The following is a 27,990-nucleotide window of genomic DNA, read 5'->3' as shown; positions in this document are numbered from 1 at the left end:
AGGCTTTATAAGGTGTCACGCACTTAATTTGAGAAAAGCTTAATTTGCATATTATAATGCATTACATGACATGCATAACACTAGCTTACAATGACTGTAATAAGTGTAATAAGACTGTGTAATAACTCATACGTACTTACAGCAACATTCATAACACATGATAAACTACAAGTATAAGGCTTTACTAAGAAAAGGGCTTATAATGCCTTATAATATCTTATTCATAAGAACATTGTACAATGTAGTGTTGTAATGCACTACAACACAGATTTGGTATATTTTGTTACAATGCATTAGAATATAATATGCAGCTATGATTTCTCAAATTAAGCTTTTATATAAGTATATAAGTGAATAACACATTATAAAGCCTTATATACAGTCATTACTGTACTGTACTATACACTTCATTTGAGAAAAGCTTAATTTGAGAAATCAAAGCTGCATATTATAATGCATTATGCCAAAATATACCAAATCTGTGTTTTAGTGCATTACAACACTACATTGTACAATGTTCTTATGAACAGATATTGTAAGGCATTATAAACCCTTTCTTTATAAACCCTTATACTTGTAGTTTATAATGTTATGTTATGAATGTCGCTGTATGGGTTATGATGGAACTGGCACTAATCAGGGCCATGCCAGGAAAGGAAGAGCAAGAGTTTCATCTGTTGTACAGGATAAGTTCATCAGAGTTACGTTAAGTCTCAGAAACCACAGATAAGATAACAGATAACAGTGTGTATGTGTGTGTGTGTGTGTGTGTGTGTGTGTGTGTGTGTGTGTGTGTGTGTGTGTGTGTGTGTGTGTGTGTGTGAGTGTGTGTGTGTGTTTATCTGTGAGTGAGAGGGTGTGTGTTGTCACTTTACTTCGGGATTCTTTCTGTTTTCGACTTTGTAGTAACTGCAAGTGAGGCCCTCGCCCCCTCGCTCTTTCTTTCTTTCTGTCTTTCACTCACTGTGTGTGTGTGTGTAATGTGTGTATGTGTGTGTGTGTGTGTGTGTGTGTGTGTGTGTGTATGAGGCCCTGTTCTTTCAGCCAGCCTTTCACAGAGCGAGACGCCTGTCATTCTAATCAGCCTGCTGCCCATCTCCTCTACCACCGGCTGGCTGAGTCACAGAGAGTGAAAGAGAGTAAGATAGACAGAGAGAGAGATAGAGAGAGTAAAAGAGAGAGAGAGAGGAGAGGAGAGTGCTCTCTGCCAAGTAGCATATGCCCCTGTAACGGTCTGTTCTTCACGTGCCCTGTAGCAAACGAGCGGCGGCCTTCTCAGCGTCGCCGGCCGTCAGGCCAGCTATGATCCGTGTCTGTTAAACTCGTATCTGACTTCCACTGTCAAAGACCCCCCTACTGACGCCCGGACCACTCTGACGCTCAGCGGATCCGACACGCCACCGGCAGCACTGCTCACTGCAGGACACGGAGACGCTACTGCTGCAGCACGATTAGCCTTAGCCTTAGAGAAAGCTAGCAATCGCTACGATATCTGACTGTAGCATCCACGTTCTTACAGGAGAAGTATTTATATTTCTATATATGTATATATAAATCTACCTAACCCCAGTCTCAGCCTAAAGTCTAAACCTAAACCTCATGCTAAGCCTATTGCTAACCATTAGCTCAAATTTCAAACCCAAACCTCATGCTAACCTTAACCTCACCCTCCATACAAAATCCAAACCTAAATGTCCCTGTCCCTTAGCCTAATGCTATACTTCTGCCTGAAAATATAAAGACTAACCTTAACCTCAACAAATAAACCACACCCTAAACCTAAGCCCACTCTCAGCCCAAAATCCAAACCTAAACCTCATGCTAAGCCTATTGCTAACCATTAGCCTAAATTTTAAACCCAAACCTCATGCTAACCCTAACCTCAACCTCAACACAAGATCCAAACCTTAATGTCACCCTTAGCCTAACGCTATACTTTGGCCTGAATATAAAGACTCAAACGTCATGCTAGCCTAACCCCATTCTCAGCCCAAAGTCTAAACCTAAACCTCACTCTTAGCCTATTGCTAACCATTAGTCTAAATTTCAAACCCAAAGCTTATGCTAAGCTTATGCTAAACCTCAGCCTAAACCTAACCCGAGTCTCAGACCAAAGTCCAAACCAAATCCTCGCTTTAAGCCTAATGCTAAACAATGCTTGCCTTAATTAGTGTTATTAATCAACATATAATATGAAAATGCTTCTCAATTATTCTCAAACATTTGCATCCACCCCCTGCAAAAACTAAATTACAACTAAACTGCAATGTTATGTTTCAGTGTTATGTAAAACTACTGTTGTATATGTTGGTCTTTCAAAAGTAATAAAGTACAGAAAACGAGTGAATTAACCTAATTGAAGCACTACCTGTTAGAGGTAAGTAACACTATTGTACTAAATATTAAGTATATTGATATAATAATCAGCAATAGAGTTAATAATGAAACATACTCACTGCTTGCAAGGATGCAATTCCTATACATTCCTGTAGTTTTATATCTTATGTCTTATTTTTTATTAAATAGCTTTTTGTTAAAAAATATACTGGATACAGAAATCCAACAGCTCCTCAGTAAATGCCCCTCCCTCCTCGGATCAAAGCGAATCCAGCTCAAGAATCAACGACCCAACACTCAGGAGAAGAGCGGCAGGAATTCCTGGATGATACACGGAAGGCCGCAAACCAGGCCTTGAGTCCATTAGCAGCACCACACCGATCTCAACAAGCGCTCAGGAAAATATTACAAATATGACAAATATGATTGTTTTAATTTGGACACACAGCGTGTTTATAAAACTTAAAAACGTAACCTTTCCCTCTTTTTTTTCTCTCTCTCTCTCTCTCGTCATAGTGAAAGTGAAAAGGTGAAAAGGCGGGTTACTGTAACAGAGCTGTGTGTGGAAGTTTCTAGAGGCTGTGTTTGTCTCAGCCCCCCTCCGAGAGACGATCCGCTGGGAAAAGCTGCCTCTGCTTGCTATGGAACGCCATCTCCTGGCCAGCTGAGGAAAAGTGAACCTTTGAGCTCCGGCTCATCCCAATTAAATCACCTTCTCAATTCATCAGGTTTAGATCTGGGGATTAATGTGGAGAAATAACACTATTTTTTTACTCTTTAATACATAATTCTTTTAATTCTTTTAATGAAGTGTTCCTTAATTGTTTTGGTGTCTTTATTATATTATTCTATCTACAATGTAAAAGAAAAGAAAAAAAAAACATAAAATAGAATAAAAAAGAACCAAGACTTGTATGTATATATATATATATATATATATATATATACTTGTATATATAATTTTTGTAACATTAAAAAATTGATGATAAAAAAATTAGATAATCCACAGGACGGCTGGGAACGTGAACCTGCAAGCGTGCAAACATGATTTGACTTAGTGAAACATGATGATAATTCATGCATTTGTGTACTTTGGCAATTTTAAATAAAAATACAAATAATAATTAAAACAAATCAGGATCAGTTTTAAGTATAAATGTTTCAACCCTTTCATGCATGAATTCTGACAGCATGAACCAGGATATTCATTCCAAAATCCAAACAGTTGTTCTTCTTCAATGCTGACAAAATTTAGAATCAGTATTTTTAGTATTTTAAATGCAATTTAAGAATTAATTATATGTGCACTCAACGGACAAAAGAAAAATACAAATTGAAAGCTTCTGGAATATAATCAAGAGGAAGATGGATGTTCACAAGCCATCAAACCACCAAACTGAACTGCTTGAATGATTTTTTGCACCAGGAGTAAAGCAGCATAAAGTTATCCAAAAGCAGTGTGTAAGACTGGTGGAGGAGGAGAACATGATGCACGAGTCAAGATGCATGAAAAAAACTGTGATTAAACACCATCAGGGTTATTCCACCAAATATTGATTTCTGAACTCTTAAAATGTTAAAATGAGTTAAATATGACTAAATTGCAAGTAAAGAACTTTATTGCATTTAATACTATGTTAGTTATGTTTTTTCTAAGCATACAGTCACTTGCTGCTCTTTTTATAGAGTATAAATCAGAAGTTTTACCACATAATTTCCATTAATAGCTAAAATGTACTAGTTTGAAGTACTAAAACATACCAGTCCTGCTTAAAATTTACTTTAAAATGTTCTACCCTTTAAAAAACACTTTTTTAGTTTAGGAAACTGTGGTCAAGTTCAACTGTGCTGATCTCTGTGCATCTCACATCTCGCTACCAGAGGCACACTGCTCAACCCAATCAGCTTAACCTCCAGCTCCGCCTCTAAACCCATACATCACCTTACTGAGGATGGAGTCAGCAGAATACAAAGCAGAATATGTTTTATACTTTAGATTCTTGAGGAAAGATCTGCACACTCTTGGTATTTTCTCAGATTCTCAGTGGCTTCAGTTTCCTTTAGAATCTTGAAGAAGGAGTTCCTGGAGGTGCTGAACAATAGTTGCTGCATTTCCTTCCTGCTGTTTCCTTCAAGCTCCCGCGCTTCAATACGAAATTACTAATAATATAAAATACACATAGACTACAGTATATGCTCTCTCTCTCTCTCCTGTATGAATTAGCATGTTTTTTTTCATGTTTTTAGACACAGTATTTAAACATTTGGACATTAAAGCATTTACATATATATTTTTATAGAACTGATTTAACCAACCAACCGCATTGATGCGTCTGTAAGCCAGACTGTTGCTAATTACCTGTGGAAAGAAGAAATAATGGAAATAAAGGGATAAAAAATGCTTTTCAGAGGTTCCAAGTTCTGGACGCAGTCCGTTTCTCCACGACACCTACTGCCGTAATGAGTTTCTTAAATTCCAGCCGCCCTATTTCAGCTAACACCTATGAAATATTTTAAGAGGGTAATGTTTGTTTCATAAACTTCAGCTTTGCCATTTTACGTACGTCATCGGGGGACTTTTTAATCCGCACAAGACAAGCGTGTAAAAACTCCAGAGCGATGATAGTCATTACGGCCCCGCGATGTGGACGGCATTCCTGTGTGCAAATTCACCTTCGTAAAGTCATTCTTGGCTCGTTAAAGCCTCTCCCATTAAGAATAATCCTTCAGCGCTTGGCTTAAGGTATCCGTGCTTTGAGGCGAGGGAGAGCCGAGCGTTCGCGGCGCTTTGTCGACTTTATGGTAACACTGGAATATATTAAACCCCGGCGCCCTTCTCCATAACTGTTTCCCGCTGTGAGTAATTAGCATTTCTGGGGTGAAAGATTCCAGCTTGATTGTCAAGTGTAATACAAAAACTCAAATTACTCTGCCTGCTTTTTTTCTGAGCCGGGTATTTATCTTACAACTGACAAAAGTCTGCTCCCTGCTGAGCAGGAATAGAGCAAATAAGTTTTGGGACACTGTGAGAGAAAAGCAAGAACAGTAGTGTATATATTCTACTGAATATGAATATATATATAATAGCTGTAGCTAAGGTAGCAAAAAATTAAGAGACCACTTTAGTATCTGAATCAGTTTCTCAATCAGTTTGACTAAAATGAACATTTTTGTTTAATTCTACAAACTACAGACAACATTTCTCCCAAATTCCAAATAAAAATACTGTCATTTAGAGCTTTCAGTATGGTGGCCGAGAAAGCCCAGCGCAGTGCAAATTGAAAAGCGCTGCAAAAGCACAAAACACATCCATCAAAATTACAACACAGGCGCAGCAAATAGAAAAACGCGCTGCAAATAGAACCACAACACAACGGAAGTGAGTCACAACACAACGGAATTTTCCCAGGGGACCTTAAAAGATACTGTACCAGCTAAGCTGCGTCTTCAGTAACGTCTCGGACTTCACTATGTGTACAAAGGACAATAAGTGGCAAACAAGGCGTTTTGTGAAGCAGAACTTTTAATAATATGCACACAACCGTGGTAATCACAGGTAATAAACATAACTTACTTTTCAGAAGCTTGTTTGCCACTTATTGTCCTTTGTATACAGCTGGTACAGCATCTTTTAAGGTCCCCCGGGAAAATTCCGTTGTGTTGTGACTCACTTCCGTTGTGTTGTGGTTGTATTTGCAGCGCGTTTTTCTATTTGCTGCGCCTGTGTTGTAATTTTGATGGATGTGTTTTGTGCTTTTGCAGCGCTTTTCAATTTGCACTGCGCTGGGCTTTCTCGGCCACCGTATTTCAGACCTCAAATAATTATTTATATAAATAATTATTTAATTATTGACATTAACACTTCCCCAACCTCACTTACATTCAAGTACACTTTACTCATGATTGGGTATTCACATATTCACATTCTCTTTTTTAGAACTGTCTTCTAACGTATGCATATTTATATTATATTTCTATGTCACATCAGTCACTTTCGTAATCATTGTCATTGCACACTGCACTTTACTCTGTTAATTATTTAATTATTTAATGACCATTAGCAACATCTACTGCACTGCTCCGTTTACAGATAGATCCTTACCTTGTATAGGTAGCTTTTTATAGCCTTATATATTTTCTATTCTTCTGTGTTTTGATTTGTCTGAGTATCTATCTATCTATCTATCTATCTTTCTATATGGAGCATTTCTTGACTCCAAATTACATGACGTTAAATTGAGTTTCACTCAATGCTTAACCCTTTCAGCACTCCAGTGACCATCAACCAGCCAACAGAAAGGTGCACAATTAAACAATTAAACAGTAGTTTAACACTTAACACTGTTCAATCAAATAAACTACATTGATCTATATTGATCTTTCAATACATACATCTGATCCAATATGTTTCCGATACGCCATTCATTGTATACATCTTATTCATTTTACTGGGGAACGGGACTGTGAAAGCGGTGTGCTGATATTAGTGCTCTCAATTTTAACATGTTGATGCATTAATGCATGTGATTTATCTGTAACTCAAATTAATTAACGTTATTAATGAGTTTATACAGTTATACCTGGTGATGTATAATCTCGTTTTATCTGATTTAGCAATGGAAATAAAGCGATGCTACTGTCGTGTTCGGAAGATTTATTGAAAATATAAAGATTATACCTCATAACTGAAGAAGAAGAAGAAGAAGAAGAAGAAGAGGAAAAAGAAGAGTAAGAGACATAAGTGATGATAATTGCATAACTACATACAATTGCTGTGATTGAACCTATTATTATAAAAAAATATATCAAAAGAAAACCACTTGCTGATAAGACTATACATTGCGCATTTTCTATCAAAAACCAATAAAACTTTAAAAACTGTTTACAAAAAGTGCAACCCAAACCATTCCAATCCTTTACACTTTTTTTTTATATAATTACATAATTACAAAAAATTGCTGTGATCAATGCGATGATTTTTGGACAGCACTTGTTGGTAAGACTATACGTTGCAACTTTTTTACCAAAAAACAAAACTAAAAATAAAAAAAATCACAAAACGTGCAGCCAGCCCAAACCAATCCAATCCTTTACACTGTGCTGGAAACCTTAAAATACCATTAAGCACCAATTAAAACATACCACCATACAGGAAACCAATACAATCCTGGTCTGGCTTCTTCATTTCAGTGCTCAGAGTTCTGATTACTCTCAACTGTGCTGCTAAAGAAAGCTAAATCTCATTGTCAGGGTTAGCGATGAGCTAGCTGCTGCTGCTTCTTGTTCTTCTTCTTTCCTCCAGTTACCCGTCCGCTCCGGCCCTGGCGTGAAATTAGCATAATATATGCGCAGCGCTACGTGCAACTCTTAAACTATTTGTGCGTTTAGGGAGCCTTCCTCTCCTCATTTGTCTATTAGGAATTTAATGCGAGCTAAAAGGTCTGATCAGAAATTCCACTCCACTTGGTCTGGGATACTTTCTCCATCCCAGGTGCCAATAAAGAAGACCATGCCAATAAAGAAGTCCCCCAAGAAAATTACACCGGAGTTTAAAGCTTCAGGCTAATAGCATTGGCACAGACACATTGCCAATATACATTTAGCACCTTCAGGTCTGGACGGGCCAAAGGTGGTCGGCCAGAGTCGTGTCCCTCTTAAAGGTGTCTGGTTGGAAGATTAGGTTGTCCATCATCATTGGGCCCGACCATTTCCCACGAGTGCGCGGGAAACCCAACAGTTGTTGCTATCGAAGGCAAGGTGATTGAATTGTCCTTGCGCCGCTCCGACTTTGAGAACATCGCTCGTGATGTTGCGAGGACACGGCGCTCGCTCTGTAGATGTTCTCCTCGAGGCTAAAGAGGTCTCAACTGACCGGGAAATAAGATCACGCGTCATGCTGGAGGAATCGCAATTCCGTGATCGATGAAAGCGCTCGGAAGTTTGTCTCGTTAGGCCAATTTGCTGAACTATTGAACTATTTGAGGATATTGGGTTTTGGATTGTGTTGTCCTTTGATTGAAGGGATATCCGAGTCCTGCTTTAATGGAACTGTGGACCAAGATGCAACTCTGAAACTCTGAAACTCTGAGAAATGGCTAAAATCAGAAAAAGTACACATTAAAAATGCACATAACATAAAAATGCAGTGTTTCTAGCATTCGCTTCAACTTTTATTTCACTGCACGCAGTTTGAAACTGGGAAATGTCAGGTTTTATATTTTCTGCTTTATTATGTGCATTAAAATATATATGTTTTGGGGTCAAATTAAATGAATGTTTTGACCCAGAGAAGACAACAGAGATTCTGGATTGTCTTGACATTCAATATGGCTTCTTCTACTTTCCATGATAGAAGACTATACCTTTTTAGGTTTTTTTCTATCATTTGTTTCATATAATGGTTATAATGGTTTGCTGCCTGGTCACAGTGTTGTAGGCCATAAGAGCAAGTTACCATTTTACCTAAGTGTGTAAAATAAGTTACACAGTAAAATACTGTTAAATAATGTTAAAGTAAAAAAACAAAATGCTAAAGTAGATGAGTTATAATAAGAGTAAAATAGCAGTAAAATGCTGTTAAACCTTCTGCCAGTTAATTACTGTAATTTTACAGGACAGCTTGTACTTTGCTCAGTCTTGTTGAGGTAAGAAGATCAGAAATCCTTTGAGGACCATGCCTGGAAAACCATCACTTTTATCTTCATGAAATCCACCAAACACCAAAATCACCAGTTTATTGCGACTGTGAAAAAGTTTGAGGGGTATGAATACTTTTTTTATAACATATAAAACATGAAATATCTTAGAAACAATGCATTTTTAATTTGTTTGCATTTTCCCTATCGTTTTCCAACTTTTTCAGATTTTTTTCTGATCTACTTTTTCAATCGTCACAATGTTAACTTAGATATAGAGAATATGTGCGTATATGTGCACATAACCCGGCTGAAGAATACATGCAAATCTATCGCTTATGTTCTGAAGATGAAGATGCTCTAGAAATAGCTTTTTCCTTACTAATCCCCTCTCCCTCTCTCTCTGTCTCTCTCTCTCTCTCTCTCTTTCATTGTTGAAAGAGCTCTGGTTGTTCTTTAGAACGTCTGACTGATACCCTGAGCTTCATGTTACCAGATTTACTTTTAACACTTCTTTAAATGTCCTGTTTTATTGTCGCCTTGCTTCTTTTCTCTTCTGCTCCAGTCATTGTCCACAACAGACTACAGTGGCGTTGCAGCGACAGAAGGATTTCTGCCAGAGCGCAGCATTAGCTTTAGTTTAAGCCGGGTAGGATCCTGCCTGCCACATGCTTTAGTTAAGTATCGGAATATAAAAAAAAAAGAGAGAGAGAAGTAAGAAAGAAAGAAAAAAGAAAATTAATGTGAAGTGGGGATGTAGGAAATGTCATTAATGTTAATGCTAATCACTTTTTGCCTATTAAGCACAAATTAGTGTAGGCGATGTTAAATGTCACTGGATGTCCTGGGAACCATTTGCACTTTTAAGAGCAGGGGCCAAGCGAATAGCTCCTGATTAGCATACTTTAGATCCTCCTAATTCTCCACTATGCCGATATGAGTCACAAGTCATGGCGAGCCATAAAGCCTCGACAGTGGGCACTTAAAAGACTGCTAGATGTCGACACGGATACCAGCGCTGCTGATCCAAGCCCTGGACTGATCACAGACTCAATACGTCTCATGTTTCCACCATTGTTTGTTGTCTTTATTAGATAAAATTACTAGGTTTGCTATTTTATACTATTTTTAAAGGTCTTACCAGGTTTTGATATGTTAGAATAAAAAGACTAAGCCATATAGAATAATAATTGGTATATACAGAACCAATCAAACATTTGTACACACTTTAAATTCAAAATTCGTCCCCCATTATTTTAACATATATTATGTTCTGTAGCGTAATACTCTGGTCATTAATCTAAAGCTTATATTTTTAGAGATGTTATTATGAAGTAGAGTCACCAGGAGTTGCAGCTTTCAGTTAACAGCTGTGCTGAACTCGTCAAGAGTTAATTACTTGAATTTCTTGCCTCTTAATGTGTAATGTAAAACTGGCACTTATCAGGGCCGCCCCAGTTAAGGAAGTGCAAGAGTTTCCTCTGTTGTATAGGATAAGCTCATCTACAGATAACATAATCCATAATATAATCCACTAAACATATGATTTTGCATTTATCTACAATGTAGAACATTTTAAACAAATGAAAATAAAAAAACACAGAATTTAAGGTGTGACCAAATGTTTGACTGTTACTTTATATAGAGACAAAAATGTATATGTATATGTATATGCCAAAAGTCCTTGCTATTAGATAGCAGTGTGAAAACAACTAATCATGAATTGTTACCTTATTAATATGTAATTACTATTACAGTAATGTGTAATTACATGTTAATAACCCATGCAATGGCAGCGTAACTACAGATAATGTAACTAAAGAGTTATTAGAAATACGTATCATAAAATGGGAACGGTAGATATCCTAGCACTATATATACAGACCACTTCACTTTCTGAATCAGTTTCTCTGATTTTGCTTTAGCATTTATTTTTTATTGAAGAAAATGAGAAATGGCTGAAATAGCAACAAATAATGCAAAGAAAAAAACAAGTTCATATTCATAAAGTTTTAAGAGTTCAGAAACAATCAATATTTGGTGGAATAATCCTGATGGTTTTTAATCACGTTTTTTGTTTCATGCATCTTGGCATCATGTTCTCCTCCTCCAGTCTTACACACTGCTTTTGGATAATTTTACGCTGCTTTACTCCTGGTGCAAAAATTCAAGCAGTTCAGTTTGGTGGTTTGATGGCTTGTGATCATCCATCTTCCTCTTGATTATATTCTAGAGGTTTTCAATTTGGTAAAATCAAAGAAAACGTTGTTTTAAAGTGGCCTCTTATTATTTGTTTCAGAGCTATATGTATATATTTTATGAGATAAGGTTTTTAATTTTTCTTTTTTTTTTTCTTTTTAATCGTCCGCCGCCGATACAGTTCATTCGCGAGCGTCTCCTCGGCGTTGGTTCTCTTGGCTGCCGGCCTCATGTTTGACAGCAGGCCTGTGAGGTGAAGTGAAGTGAAGTGTGTGTGTGTGTGTGTGTGTGTGTGTCCCTGATGACTGCGTTCGCTCTCTCAGCTGTTTGGGTGTAAATAATCGTTGATATGCATAAACAGCTCTCTCCATTCATTACTGTCAGCGTAGTGAGAGGCCTGCAGGCAGAGGTCGTCCGCCAGGGGTCCGCTCTCCGCTCTCAACCCCGCGGTACCCGTCACTCCAACCTGCTCCGCCGACGCCCTAAACCCTCCATTAGCAAGGCTCCGGGTCGCGACCTCGCCGTGGCATTTGCAATTCCAGATCGTTTGATTAGCGGCGTATTTACATATTTCAGCGGCGGAAGCTGTTGGGGTGTCGGGAACACTTGAAGTGTTGTAAATTCCTTTGGCCTTTTTGTCGGCGCCGGCGATCGAGGGCCTGGTGTGCGTTCCCTACTTTCCTCCACTCTCCTTCAGCGGCGGCGACAGTGTCCTTAGCTACTTCTGACAACTCCCCAGATCCGCTCTGACCTCTATCCTCGTGACGTAGACGCAGGGAGAGAACCGGTGTCCAGTGGAGTGGATCAAACTCCCTCCGAACCGGTTGATGGGTGGTCTCACCCTTCAGACCTCAGCCTATTAAAAAAAACAATGAGAACTGAGTGCTTGAACCAAGCTGACTTGAAGAGAAAGAAGCAGAGCGTTTTCTTTTTTTTTATATCTCCTCAGTGGAAGGACGACAAGGAACGTTAACAGTTAGCTACCCAGCATAATGCAGTAAACTCTCTCTCTCTGTTGTTTTTTGGATACAATCCGGGTTAGCACCCGAACATCCCTCTCAGACAGCTTCCTCCTACAGCGTCCACAGTTAGTCCTGTTGGATGTGGTTCTTCCTTCTTGGTGGTATGCTGGCTGACATTACCCTGGATACCGTGGCTCTTGATGCATCACAAAGACTTGCTGTCTTGGTCACAGATGCTCCAGCAAGACGTGCACCAACAATTTGTCCTCTTTTGAACTCTGGTATGTCCCCCATAATGTTATAGTGTGCATTGCAATATTTTAAGAGCAAAACTGTGCTCTTACCCTGCTAATTGAACCTTCACACTCTTACAGCTCTTACTGGTGCAATAATGTGCAATTAATGAAGATTGAACACCAGGCTGCTCCAATTTAGCCATGAAACCTAAAATCCCACACTAAAATGATGAAGGTGTTTCAGTTTCATTGTCCAACCCCTGTATATAATATAGAAGTTTCACATTTTGAACTGAATTACTAAAATAAAGTAACTTTTTAATGATTTTATAATTTTTTGAGATGCACTCAAAACAAAAAAAAAAACATTCCCATTCATTTTTTTTTGTTAAAAGTGAAGTGATTCATACTATGGAGCAACACATGAAAAATCATGTAGTAACTAAAAATGTTAAACAAGGCTGGAAACATTGATGAGGGAACTTGCTCTTCCTTTCCTGTGATGGGTTTTATTCCTGATGAGTGCCAGTTTCATCATAATTACATTTTTCATAGCTCTTGAAACGTTCCAGATTGACTGACCTTCATTTTTTTTTTCTTAAAGTATTTTCTTTTTTCTTTATTTAGTTAAGCAGTTCTTGCTTCTCATAGTATGGATTAGAACATTACTCAAATATTCTCTATTCATTGTATACACTGACCCACATGCTCCTTTAGTCAATAGAATGATGTACAGTAAATAAACCATGTTCTACATAAACCTATGTTTTAAAACTCAATCCCAAATTTGCCCCCTATTTTTTGTGCACTAAATGTCCAATTGGCATCTGCTTAATAAACTGAATCCTAAATGACGCTTTAATTGGACAATAATGCTCTGTTTTGTACTAAACTAAAGACACTATTATTTTTATGACCCATCTAGTTCACTACAAAAAGAGCCATTTGAAATTCTAAGTAGCAGCCGAAGCCAATTGGTGCTCAGCTGTGCTTTATTAGCAAAAATGCAAATTCTCTTCTGAGCTTTCTATTAGGCATGGCGGCATGGCCAGAAATATAAATATGTGGCCCGTCTTGAACCAGATGTGAAAGGCTATGTTCACACAGCAGGCAAAAGTGGACCGATCGAAATCTGATCTTTTTTGTCAGGTGTGACGTCTTCAATCCACTTTCATTTTTGGTGTTGAAATCTGATAAATACTTGATGCCTGGAAGTGCAACTCATGTCTTCACACAGATTTAAAAGATTTGAGGGATTTGTGAATGTCTTATGGTGTAAAAAAAAAAAAAAAAAAAAAAAATCTGTAGATAATTTGAGAAAAAAGTAAAATAAAATTATTCAGTTATAAGACTTTAAACTTTTTTAAAATACACAATATTTTTAGGAATTACAGCCACTTCTTTTCCACAACTGATTTTTGAATTAATGCACAACAATAACTTTAAGAATTACTTATTACTTATATAAAATAACAATTATAGCAATACACAGCTTTGTCCAATCAGTTTCCAGCAGAGGTGGAAAAAGTACTGAAAAATTGTAATTGAGTAAAAGTACCTTTACTTTGCTAAAATTCTACTCAAGTAAAATCAAGTAAAAGTACCCATCTAAAAATCTACTCGAGTAAAAGTAGAAAAGTACTTAATTTAAAATGTACTTTGAGTAAAAGTTACATAGTTATTATTTATAATTATTTGATGTAAAAAAATAAAAACTAATCATAAATTAAATCGTTTTAATGAACTATTAGTCCACATAATAATTTGGACCTTTTTTCTTTACTGTTAAAAACTTAAAAACTTTTGGTCATATAGGTGATTATAAACTGTATTTTTATAGTTTTACAGTTCATTATTTTTTTTAACTTGTCATTGCTGTGCTTTAACTGATATTTACATGTTTTTTTAACATTTAAGCAGATTGTTTAATGATAAAAACACTTACCACCACATTGCATTGCATGAGGACGTTATTATTGCCTCATTCCAAAATTTCTTTCCCCCAAAATTTTATTTTTTACTTAGCAACGGGGAGTTTTTCAATGTAGCAAAGTATCAAAACTTCAAATACTTGTGTCAAAATGTACTTGAGTAAAAGTAAAATGACCTATTTTAAAAACTACTTTAAAAATGACAAATTACTCTATAAAATCTACTCAATTACAGTAATGTGAGTCAATGTAATTCATTACTTTCCCCCTCTGGTTTCCAGTGCAGTTTATATGTCCTTTAGAGGTCTGTTCAGGAGGTCTGCTGGTTTGGAGAGCTGCTGGACGGGGGTAACAGTGTAATCCTGGGCTATTTGTCACAGTGCACACGTGCAGCAGCAGCTATGCATGCACAAGTGGAGCAGATCAATATTCAGCGCGCTCTCCTCCTGAAGGCCTTCACTGTTAATATAACTGAACACGCCTGACGTAAAAGGGTCGGGATTAAAGGAGTGGAAGGTCTCAAGTTCAGAAGGAACAGAACCGTCACCAGCTCTGTTTTTAACAGCAGCACTCTTATAACACTCTCTAAAGTACTTCAGAAGTCAGGGGCTGCACTTGTAGTAAAGTACAGTGAGTTTCAGACTCTCTACTTAATGTCTAATAACTGTCTAATAATCCAAAATCATAGAGTGTAAGTAAATCAGTATATATATATATATATATTAGTGTATTAGTTTGTTTATTGTACATTTTACATTGACCTAATTCCAAAGTACTATAGACTTTCCCATGAAATATAATTATTAAAATTCTTAAGATTTATTTTTTTTTGCATTGTTGTGTGACTCCTAATCCCATCTATGCTTTAAAAATATATTTTTTCATACTAAATACTAAATCTACAACAGGAAGTGACATCACCTGGTTCATCTGAAGATCATGGGAAGACCAAAATAAAAGTTTCCTCATTAGTTTATATATATATATATATATATATTTGATCTTATTTTAACAATGACTGAGGAGCTCAATCTCAAACACTTATTCCTAAATCTGTTACCTAAATTAATTCTTACATCTTATTGGTTTATTTTTAAAATACAAATACAAGTTCTGTAGAATGTGCTCAGTGTCCTCGTGCTATTATTTTTCATGTTTTTTGCTAATTCTATGCTAAAAACTAATTCCTGTTACTCGAAACATAAAAATGTATAACCATATTTAGATTAGAAACCTTTAAAAAAAAACTAAGTAAAGCTGCCTGAGATTGATCAATACATGTTTTGAATAGGTAAATATGTGTTATTAGAGTTGAAAAAAGCTATATATATATATGTTAATTTGAAGAAGTTACAACAATCAAATGGCACCCATTCAGTGGAATGGCTCATATATATATATATATATTTAAGCAGAAAACATTTTTGTAAACATTTTTGCTCACTGCAGCCTCAGCTTTCTGTTCTTGGCTGAAAGAAGTGGAATCAAATGTGCTCTTCTGCTCTGTAGCCCATCAATCTCAATGAAATAAAAACCCAAAACACCAAAATCATAACTGTATAGAGGATTTTTTTAACTGTACAGTTACTGAGAGTACATTAGGACGTTTAGGAAAAAAGGCGACGCCACACAGATGAAATATCAGAGGTAAACTTTATTTTGGGAGGTTTAAAACTTAAACAGTGGACAGTGTGTGTGAGATGAGATTTATCCGAGGATGGAAACTGACGGTTTTGCGTAAATTCAATGAGTTCTGCAACGAAATCTGGAGAACAAACCAAATAAAAACTCATACCACAAAAAAATCCATACATTCAACTACCGCTACTCAAAAGCACAAAATTATAATGTTATATAAAAGAGAAAAACAATATCCTATTGTACTTTTTTATTTTATTATTATTATTATTATTATTATTATTATTATAATTATTCAAACCTTCAACTGATACTATTTCACTCTTTAAATGCTTGGGTTTTAGTATTCCTACTTTTTTATTTAGTTCAGCAAAGAACCTCTTTGAATTTCTTGTTTTTGTTTCTCAAGTTTTGAGATAATTTTTGGGAGATTTCTTTAATTAACTGTATCCTGTAACTCTACAACCAACAACAGCGCTTTCATATTCTGGACACTTTTTGGAGAATTGAAGGTTTTCAGGAACCCAAAAAAACTTTAATTCTTACTCTAGAAATTCAACGAAACATTCACCAAAATCAGAATATTTAAATGCTAAATATATACTGCCGTAAATATATATATACGAATGTATTCAAACGTACACGACCGTGTATAACTAAATAGGTAAATCCCTAATTACATTATCCAACATTCATAGAAATATATGGCCATGAGTTTCTTCGCTTTAAGTATCAACCTCTAAAAAATATGGCATTCTAAAGCTTTTTTTTTTTAAGAGTCGTTATAAAACACACTAACTTTTAATCTTAATCTATATATTTAAATCAGTCTGAGTCAATAAGCTAAGTATCTATGATGCATAATAATTTAAAGGTGATTATTATTGACTGAGAAATTCTGAGCAGTTCTGTACATTTGTAGCCAAAGTCCTTCAGCAATAACTTTATTATTTAAAATAATAATAAAAAAAAATCTAAAGAAAAAACTCAAAACTCCACCATGGCTTTAAGTCCTAATGTGCCATCATCAACTTTTTAAAAACTTTTTATATCTTTTTTTTTTTGTTATTTTTTGAGATTTTGGGATGCGATACTTAATAATTAAAATAATTAAAAATATCATAATTCAAGAAAGAAAAGAGAGAAAAACATGAAAACGTCAACTACGCTACATCAAAACCCAAACTGAAAACGCATTATTTTATATTTCCTGACTTTGTTCGTATGACACCACCACAAAATATGACTTTATATCTGCATATCTGCTTCGAACTAATAGATTTCAGATCGTTTCAGAAAAAAAAACAAGCTAAAAAAGCTTAAAAGTCTAAGACTAGGTTCATAATTAGCATAATTAGCTTTTAAAAATAAAACTGGCCCTTCGTTGTTTACGTTGTTTACGTTGTTTATAAGACCCTGCCCTCGCTGGACTTAGAAACCTTCACATTAAATTCCTGCTGTTTTTATTTATATATATTTTTTGTAACATACTGAAGATTGTACACACATACCGTAGTCCCTGAACTCATAATACAGAATGCTGTGTGACATATTATGCTGATAATGCCAAAAAAAACGTCTGCCCGAACAAATTCCCTGCATATTATATTCCTATTTTTCTTGCCAAAACTTCATACAAATAATGAATAAATGAATGAATAAATGAACGCAGACTTTGGAACTGTATCTAACTTAAGTCCTGAGGAGTAGAACGTGGAACACAAACTCTTAAGACACACACACACTCAATTACATACTCAATTACACACTCAACCACTCAAACACTAGCATACACACTAGCAAACAAGCTAAGGCTACCAGTTTAATATTGTCGTCCCAGGCATTCGGCAGCAGCATTTCAAGTGTAGGGGGTTCCACCGACGTTCCTGGGGCGGTTTATTTTCGGACACAGCTGAATGACGTACACGACGTGCTTTTACTCGTGCTCTAAGTCTTGAGTAGGTCTTGAGTATCTCTTGAGTAAGTCGTCTTACCCTCTTACGTTTGAAATATTCGAGTTCTTCAGGGTGTTAGCATGTTCTAAAGGTGTGTAAACATGTATGCCATTGCTGTTTCGTACTGTTCTGGAAGATGTTTCCCTCCATATAGTACTTCAGGAGGACCTTTGGAGGGCTTTGACATCAGCTCTCCGAACTTTCCGCGGAAACTAAAACAGCCAAACGAACCTACGTTAATATCAATACGCTTAATTGCTTAAGTGTTGTACTAAGTGTGTGTTTAAGCCATTCAAGTCACGTCTTTGAGCGACACACGTCTAACTTTGAAGAGCTTTGGGTGGACACATTCATAGTAGAGTAGAGTAGAGAAAAGAATTAGAAGTAGATTAGAGTAAAATCATCATCAGGTCATCTTAGTAGTTTGTCTCAGGAGGTTGTCCGAGGAAGCCGTCTCTTGGTGGGAAGTGCCGGGGCTGGAAGGGCGTGCCGGGTCTTCGGATTGGGAGTGGCGGAGCCTCCTGTCAGGGTACTGGGCGTTGTCGAAGCTGAGGCGGTGCACGGTCTGGACGTGGGTCTTCAGGTTGCCTTTCTGGGAGGCGCTGTAGGGACAGTACTGACACCGGAACGGTCTCTCACCTGGAACGAGACACAATACAAGGGCAGGACGAGGTCAGTGCCAAGACGAGACACAGAGAGAAAGAGAGACATTGAGAAAAAGGAAAAGAGAGAGAGAGAGAGATAGAGTAGAAGGTGGCTGGTGATCTGGCTGTCAAAGTGATACTTTTACTGCTTTTTTATGTGCTTTTTCTTCTTTATCTGTGTTTTTTTTGGAAAGGGGGGACAGAGGCAGGTTGGGAGCGCAGGGAGGGAAGGGGAGGGATGATGGGAAGGTGGAGGGGATGGAATAGGAGGGGCCGTGGCCATGATTGATGGGCTGATGACATGCCATATGGAGACGGTTGACTGTTCCCCCTGAGGGGACGTCAGCCTTTTGTTTTCTGTTTCTGTCAGCTGCTCGTAGAAACACACGAAAACCCGCAGACACGAGTAGCGCTGCCTATCTTCTTCCCCTGAGCCGCCGAACATCATACCGATGGCGGATGTCGAAAGTCTGGGCTCGTGAAGTTTGCGAAGAGAGAGAGAAAGAGAAAGAGAAGGAAAGAAAGAGAGAGAGAGACACACACTAAGGCGAACTTGACAGGCGAACCGTACTCGTGCCACCTAAGCTTTCCCCCCTACACCAGTCTAGAGTACACCACACTCTCTCTCTCTCTCTCTCTCTCTTTTTCTCTCTCTCTCTCTCTCTTATTCGCTCTCTCTCACTCTCTTTCCCGAAGCCCTGGCACAGGTATAATTGTCCAGGTCCCACTTTCGCTGTTTAATTAGACTGATGTACAGTGTCGCCCTCGCGCAATCGCATAAAAATATCCCCCCACACCTGAGCAAAACAAATGAGTCTGCCATTCAATTGCTCCATATTATTATTTTTGAAAAATGAATGAATTATCCACGAGGAAATAATTGTCATTCCGAGAGGCTGGAAAAGGGGGGCATTATCATAAATCACGTCTCGTAAAAAAAAAAGAGAGGGGGGAAAAAAAAACAGAAGACAGACACTATTAATCAAGACTATCTGAGGCTGAGTCTCACTAGCAGCATGATAAGGTCTGAGCCAGAGTGAGCACTTCTCCCAGGGCAGCCGCCCCCCGGCTCCCCGGGGGAAAATAAAGTGAAATCCCGTCCAAAACACAACCCACTTAATTACATTAAAGGTTATTGTCAGTACATGGTGCCGAGGCTAGGATACATATTTAATTTGACCTTTCCTCTCTGCCTGATTTCGCCCCGGCCGTACCACGCAACACATGCAAAGGGGGTGATTCATTAAAGAAGGCCCCCTCGCTGCGGCAGGGGCACATCTCTGATTGTTAAGGCCGAAGCAATCCATTTGTCCTCCTGCTACATTCCTTCTTTACGGAATGCCGCGTATGACACGTATCAAAGAAAACCTGCTTGGGCAATGGTGATTCAGCGGTTAGAGCACCAGGGCATCGATAACGAGGGTGTGGGTTTGATACCTGGGCAAGGAGGCTGCCCATCCAGGGGCAATGCTGGCTCAGCAGTTAGAGCAAGAGCACCAGGGCATTGATGACACGGAAGGTTGTGGGTTCAATATGCAAAGAGGTGCCACTCCACAGCACGTTTAGCACCAGGCAAACGATAGCAAGGTTGTGGGTTTGATACCTTGGCATTGCAAGCTGCCCATCCAGGGGCAATTGTAGCTCAGCGGTTAGAGCACCAGGGCATTGATGACAAGGCTGTGGGTTCAATATTCGAAGAGGTGCCACTCCACACAGTTAGAGCAGCAGGCAATCAATGGCAAAGTTGTGGGTTTGATACCTTGGCATGGCAAGCTGCCCCATGCAGGGGTAATGGTGGCTCAGCGATTAGAGCACTGGATCCTTGATAACAAGGTTGTAAGTTCAATACTTGGGCAGAGCAAGCTGCCACTGCAGGTGGCTTAGCAGATAGAACCCCAGGCAATCGACTACAAGGTTGTGGGTTTGATACCTTGGCATTGTAACCTGCCCATCCAGGGGCAATGCTGGCTCAGCAGTTAGAGCACCAGGCCATTGATAACAATGTTGTGGGTTCAACACTTGGTGAGCTGACACTGTTTTTCCATAGCCCTTACCTTTGCAAGGGCATCGAAAACAGGGTTGTGGGTTCAATACCCAGAGAACCACCACTGCACAGCAGTAAGAGCACCAGACAATCAATAACAAGTTTAATACCTAGGTATTGCAAACTATACATTGCTCATTTAGGGCAATGGTCGCTGAGTGGTAATAAGAGGGTTGTGAGTTCCAGTACCCTTGCAGGGGCAGGGGTGGCTTGGCAGTTAGAGCCCCAGGCAATCGTTAACAAGGTTGTGGGTTCAACACTCAGAGAGTCAATCACTGCACAGCCAAGTTAGAGCACCAGGCCATTAATAACAAGGCTGTGGGTTTAATATTTGGACCCTTGAGCAACGTCATTATCCACCATTGCAGGGGCAGTAGTGGATAAGTGGTTACAGCACCAGGGCATCAATTCAAGGTTGTGGGTTTCAATATGTGGGCACAGAAAGCTTGCCTTTGCTAAGCTATTAGAGCATCAGGGAACAGATAACAAGGTTGTGGGTTCAACACTCAGAGAGTCAACCACTGCATAGCGGACATATAGCACCAGGCCATTAATAAAAAGATTGTGGGTTCAATACTTGTCAGGCCCTTGAGCAAAGTCTTTACCCTTGCAGTGGGCATGGCCAGCTTGCCCTTACTTGTCAGGCCCTATTAGAGGACCAGGTCATCGATAACAAGGTTGTGGGTTCAATACTCGGTGAGCTGCCACTGTTGAGCCCAGCCCTTGAGCAAAGCCCTTACCATTGCAGGGGCAGTGGTGGATAAGTGATGGATGAGTGGACGAGTTAGAGCACTAGGCCATTGATACAAGGTTGTGGGTTCGATTTGTTGGCAAGGCAGGCTGCCCTTGCATGGGCAGTGGTTCAGCAAGGTTGCGAGTTCAACACCTGAGCTCGGCAAGTGGCCACTGATAGGCCGTTAAGCAATTAACTTAGGCACCAGGGTGTATGTACTCACTAGTGTGTATGTGAGGCCAAATTCCATTTTTGTCAAGACAAGACAACTATGGTTATCTTATCTGCTTATTTTATACTGGTATACCATATACATATAGTTTTGGGTTGTTGGTGGTGGTGTTAATGGTGGTTATGGTCATGTTTGTGGTTATAGTGAACGTATTTTTGATGACCCTGATGAGTGACATCACTGCTAAACCCAGTGATGTCGATACAAAATACGGAGGAAATGTAGACGACACGAATGAATGAGACCTGCCCAGATGAAAACACATATACATATGTATAAACTGTACACACACACACATATAATGTATACCCTCCCACACACACACACACTTCCAAAAACAAACGAATCAAACGAAGAATGAAACATACTTGTTAGGGGACTTCTGTAGAGGGTGGACTCCAGTTCCCAGGAGTCCATTGGACTCTAATAATGCTGTGGGAATAAGGTGGGCTAGTTAAGAACAGAAATAAAAAAGAACTAAAAACTATTTTTTAATTTAAAAAAAGAACAAAATGAAGTGTAGAATTGCACGCCCAACTCAGGCTGGAATAATGGGATGATAACATTTGTTAAGAGTAATTCCTCTAAGTTTAAATTTCCAAAAAAAATAAAATAAAAAATAAAACTGTTTGCATAAAGTGATGGGAAGAAAGGAAGGCTATCCTACCCAACGAGAGAGAGAGAGAGAGAGAGAGAGAGAAAGCAAGGCTATTTTAGAAATACACAGCAACTATCACACAAATAAAATTATATATTTCACATCAGTAAATTTTTTATATTTTATTTGTAAATCAAGAGAAAAGAGTCTGGAGGAGGAGTGAGTGGAGAGACTCACAGTCCAAACTGCTTGAGGTCTAGTTTGAACTTTTATGGAGATGGGGATTTCATGGATTTCATTTTCCAGCAGGATTTGGCACACTGCCTACACTGCTAAAAGTAACAAATGGTCTTATATAATATTTAAATTTTCTGAGACACTGATTTTTCATTGCGTTTTCATTGGCTGTAAGCTTCATAATCATCAACAATAAAATAAATAAACACTTACATTTGAAAGTGAATTACTGAATTAAAGTAACTTTTAATTTATATTCTATATATATATATATATTTTTTTTTTGAGATGCACTAGTATCCTTTAGCTTCTACACACACCACACTTATCTCAAACAGAGCAACTTTACAGGAGAGAGAAAAAACCTTATAAACGTTTAATGGAAGTCAATGTAAAAAGAGTTTATTTCAGCTCATGTTGAAGAGTTTCTATTGGTCCGTTCATCAAGAAATTTTGGCACAGTGTAAGGGACAGTTTGTCTGTTCAAATTATGTAGTAAACTAAAAAAAATCGACAAAAATGGAGATACAAGTTTTATATAGGACAGTGATGATATATGATATATACCAGTCAAAAAAGGCCTTTTTATATACTCACTGTCTTTGTCTTTGTGATTGCGTTTTAAATCAATGAGCTTATATTAAAATAGTAATAATAAAAATCCAAATTCTACACATAACCCACATAACCCCCCCCCCCTTCTTTAAGACGAGGCACGAGACTCATCCCGCATTAGCCTCAGATTAGCATCAGCGGTTAGCGCGGCGGCGGCAGACAGTGAGCTGAAACTACCAATTTAGGCTGACATACAGAGTTAGCGCGTATGCTAATGGAGGCCTGGGGCCCCTGCCCCGTTTCATTTGGACGCTCGCGCCGAAAGCGAGCGATCACTGACGACGTTGATTATAACTGCACTCGCGCGGCGCGAGAGCAGTTCTCCTGCTGTATAATGCAGCGTTTGGCCTCTGTCACCGGGGGGATCGCGCCGGCCAAGACCCAGCGACCTTCTCACGATCTTCTGAGGAGGAAGCTCTTCCTGTCTAACAGGAAAGAGGAGATATTTAGCCTCAGTTAATACTGATGAAGAGATCACTTCAGTTTCTGAATCAGTTTCTCTGATTTTGCTATTTATAGGTTTATGTTTGAGTAAAATGAACATTGTTGTTTTATTCTATAAACTACAGACAACATTTCTCCTAAATTCCAAATTAAAATATCGTCATTTAGAGCATTTATTTACAGAAAATGAGAAATGGCTGAAATAATGCAAAGAAAACAAAAACTTCAGTTTTTTTTTCATGCATCTTGGCATCATGTTCTCCTCCACCAGTCTTACACACTGCTTTTGGATAACTTTATGCTGCTTTACTCCTGGTGTAAAAATTCAAGCAGTTCAGTTTGGTGGTTTGATGGTTTGTGATCATCCATCTTCCTCTTGATTATATTCCAGAGGTTTTCAATTTGGTAAAATCAAAGAAACCCATCATTTTTAACTGCTCTCTAATTTTTTTCCAGAGCTGTATTTTCTGCTTTAGTGGAATTTTCATGCTGCATTGTTATGTTTATTTTATTTATTTATTTTCTAAAATATGATCTAGAGCAACAATTTTCAACTGATAGGTCGCAGACACATTCTGGGTGGGTCCCGGAAAGCTCGTCGAAAAATAAATACATAAAAAAAAAAAAATAAATACAAAATTATGAATGCTAATCAGTCATCTCTTTTTATTTTTATTTTTATTTTTAGTCATTATACATTAAATACCACAGTATACACTACAGTGAAGTGTAAAGGCGGGGTCAGAGCAGGGTCAGCCAATCAGTGGCAGCCCTGCAGCTCCGAATGTTAAGTGATTTGCTCAAGGGTTTAAGAGTAGCAGCTTAGCAGACCTGCAAACAAGCGAAAACTGCCTTTCATAGAGAACGGATTCTTGTATTATTGTGAGAAACGCATTTTCTAATGTCTACAGCTTTGGAAAGAAATAGGAGAGCACTTAAAAATGATGAGTTTCTTTAATTTTACCTAATTAGAAACCTCTAGAATATAATCAAGAGGAAGATGGATGATCACAAACCATCAAACCTCATCAAAAAGCTGAACTGCTTGAAAGTTATCCAAAAGCAGTGTGTAAGACTGGTGGAGGAAGATGCATGAAAAAAAAAAAAACTGAACTTTTTGTTTTCTTTGCATTATTTCAACCATTTCTCATTTTCTGACGATAAATACAATATTTTTATTTGGAATTTGTGAGAAATGTTGTCTGTAGTTTATAGAATAAAACAACAATGTTCATTTTACTCAAACATAAACCTATAAATAGCTAAATCAGAGAAACTGATTCAGAAACTGAAGTGCTCTCTTCATTTTTTCCAGAGCTGTATATATATATATATATATATATATATATATATATATATAATGATAAGTGGGCAGGAAAAGACTTATACAATGTGAACGCTATGACTTTCCTGTGTGTAAAACTGAAAAGTGAAAAGTGTTTGCTAAAGTTACGCCACAGTTAGGACACAGCAGATGGTGCAGAACTTTGGAAGACTCTTGATCCTATAAGACCATATGTATTTCAAGCCAAAACGATGTTTTATTTTTTTTTAATCTGTATTCTTTTCAAACACACGGACCTTCTCTTCTGAGCTGGTGGATGTGTTCATGTCTGTAAGCGTGGATTCTCCTCCACGCGCCCTCAGTCCCGTCCTTTAGTGTTCTTATTCTTCATTATTTCATTTTTTAAGGTAAAACTGCTGGCGTGTCGTTAGGAAACTCGCGTTCGCCGCTAAACGTAACGTCTTTATCTCACTGCTGACCTTCAGGACGCCCGTTCGGAGGCGCGTTCGTCCACCGCGCGGCCGGGCCGAGGGGCGCGGTGACGGACTGTGACACGCTCTCGGCTCGCTTTTGACGGACATCACGTTGGACTGCTAACTGCCGAGCTCATTAGCATGCGCAAATACATCTCCATAAAGTGACATCTGATTAATAATGTATACAATTTTTCACAGGTCAGAGTCACACACACATAAATGTGTTTGTGAAGACAAAAGAAAAAATAGGAAAAAAAAAAGAACAGACTGCCGGCTCCAAGGACAGAGAGATCACTCACACATATATACAAACACACACACACACACACTCATAAAACACACACACACACACACTTATAAAGCACACACACACATTAATAAACACAAGCTGTTAGGATTTTGTAAGCCTGAGCTCTGTCACAAGAATACTGTCACTTCCATATCAAAACTTTTAAATCAAAATCTATTAAATACAGATTTATTTAAATTCTGTAATATTACTTAATCTTTAATTGTTACGACTGCTGGCGTTACTGACGTAACTGGATGATGCTTTGAGGTGATGTGTGCAGTTCTAGTGTAGCTAAAGTAAATAAATAAATGATACTGTCACTTTCATATCAAAATCTCATATCAAATGATCATATGATTTATTTTATTGCATTAAAAATCAAAAGGTTTCAGCAGTTTATGCTGCTAAAAGGGATGGGAGCGATTTGGAAAGACCTCACCCACCGATTCTGGATTCTGGACTTTGCATTTATATCCTTTCAGTTAATATTTATAATCATTCAATAACGCATATACTAATTGTTGTAATAATACTATAATAACAATATTATAACTGTAATCATTATCAATAATTAGTGCAGGAACACTAGATCATATATTCTTATGCATAGTGGAATCTATTATTCCACTATGATCATGTTGTTTTAGAACAGGCGAGGCTGTATTTCATAGTCAGTGGTATTTCAATAAAATGATCTTAAAACAACAATAATATTGTTTATTGGGATTTGACAATTGCTGTGAAAGAGGGACCCTGGATGGGAGACGAAGGAAAAAGCTTACATTTATACATTTAGAGCCCTATTTTATCGATTTTTAGGCAAGCCATAAACCGTGCACCGTGCAGCTTAATTAAGGGGGTGTCGGTGTGTCTTTGCTATCGGAACGACGGGAAAAGTACACCTTGTGTGGCTCGAAATGTGCAAAACTATGTGCATTAACTAATTATCTTAATGAATCATGTGAGTGTGTCAATGTTTTCAGTGTGCCAGTTATCATTCCTCTCTTTAAGAGCCGGGTGAGCTCTGACTTTGGCGTGTTCGTATCTTAACAGCGTTAAGCTTTTGCGCGTCTCAGCAGAGGATACTCGTTTAAGGTTAAAAGTTGGGATTGCGCTCTGCAGTGTGACTGTGTGCGTGTGTGTGTTTAACAAGAGGGGGTGTATGTGCATTCGATCAGTTTATTTAAAAAGCATGTCCTTATATAATGAATAAAGAACATTAGTTATGGCAGTGACAGCATCCTTTTAACATGATTGTGTGTAAGAGTGTGAGACTTACAGTCCCATGCATGCTAGTTAAACAAGTTAAAACCCACTGCAAGTGTGTGTAAATGTGTATGCATATGTGCTGATAAATACATATAAATGTATTTATCATTTGAATGTTTGTTTTTGTTACCTGTATGGGACCTCATGTGCGTGCGGTAGTGGCTGGGCTGGCTAAAGTTTTTCCCGCAAACCGGACACACGAACTCCCCCTGCTGCTGCCCTGACCTCACCATCCCTACAACACACAGAGAGAGAGAGAGAGAGAGAGAGAGAGAGAGAGAGAGAGAGAGAGAGAGAGAGAGGATGCAAAGTAAGTTGGATGAAAAAAGCATGTATAAAAACATATGAGAAACAGAAAGAGAAAGAGAAGTGAAAGGATGCAACGTAAGTTAAAAAGGAAGAAACATAAAAAACATATGAGAAAGAGAGAGAGAAATACAGAAAAGGAAAGAAGGAGAGAAAGAGAGAGATGAAAGAGAGAGATGATATGTATGAAAACATATGAGCCGGAGAGAAAGAGAGAGAAAGAGGAAAAGTGGGAAAGAGAAAGAAACAGAGAAAGAGAGGACACAAAGGAAGTTGGATGAAAAAAAAAACATAAAAACAAACACGAGAAAGAGAGAGGAAAAAAAGAAAAAGATAAGAGGGAAAAGGGAAGAGAGAGAGATGACACAAAGGAAAAACATGAGAAAGAGAGAGGGAGGCGAAGAAAGAGAGAGAGCAAGAGAAGGACAGAGAAAGGATGCAAAGTAAGAATAAAACATGTATAAAACATATGAGAAAGAGAGAGAGGGAGAAATAAAGAAAGAGAGATGGAGAGAGAGAGAGAGAGAGAGAGAGGAAAAGAGGGAGAGAGAAAGAAACAGAGAAAGAGAGTGAGAGAGAGAGAGGCAGAGAAAGGATGCAAAGTAAGAATAAAACATGTATAAAAACATATGAGAAAGAGAGAGAGGGAGAAATAAAGAAAGAGAGATGGAGAGAGAGAGAGAGAGAGAGAGAGAGAGGAAAAGAGGGAGAGAGAAAGAAACAGAGAAAGAGAGGACACAAAGGAAGTTGGACGGAAAAAAACAAAAACAAACATGAGAAAGAGAGAGGAAGAAAGTGAAAAAGATAGAAGGAAAAGGGAAAGAAAGAAAATGAGAAAGAGAGGACACAAAGGAAGTTGTAACAGAAAAAAAACATGTATAAAACGTGAGAAAGAGAGTGAGAGAGAGAGAGAGAGAGAGAG

At 38.0% G+C, this 27,990-nt stretch overlaps 1 protein-coding gene across 5 annotated transcripts in view; it reads right to left on the bottom strand.

The window, feature by feature from the left end:
- Nucleotides 1–15,936: 15,936 nt before the first annotated feature.
- znf516 (zinc finger protein 516) overlaps nt 15,937–27,990 on the bottom strand; it is a 67,654-nt gene continuing 55,600 nt past the window's right edge. For 3 of the 5 annotated variants that reach the window (XM_022667362.2, XM_022667361.2, XM_022667363.2), the window contains exons 4-5: nt 26,893–26,997; nt 15,937–18,532 (exon numbers count right to left, since the gene is read on the bottom strand). In XM_022667362.2, coding sequence (XP_022523083.2) covers nt 18,300–18,532; nt 26,893–26,997 — 338 coding nt within the window. In that variant the 3' untranslated portion in view covers nt 15,937–18,299. Of the gene's footprint in view, nt 18,533–21,914; nt 21,979–26,892; nt 26,998–27,990 lie in introns of all 5 variants that reach the window. The other 2 variants (XM_022667364.2, XM_049475715.1) reach the window with 2 other exon arrangements.

Source organism: Astyanax mexicanus, chromosome 3, assembly GCF_023375975.1.
Source record: "Astyanax mexicanus isolate ESR-SI-001 chromosome 3, AstMex3_surface, whole genome shotgun sequence".
Taxonomy (NCBI): Eukaryota; Metazoa; Chordata; class Actinopteri; order Characiformes; family Acestrorhamphidae; genus Astyanax; species Astyanax mexicanus.
This window is presented reverse-complemented; position numbering and strand designations above follow the sequence as displayed.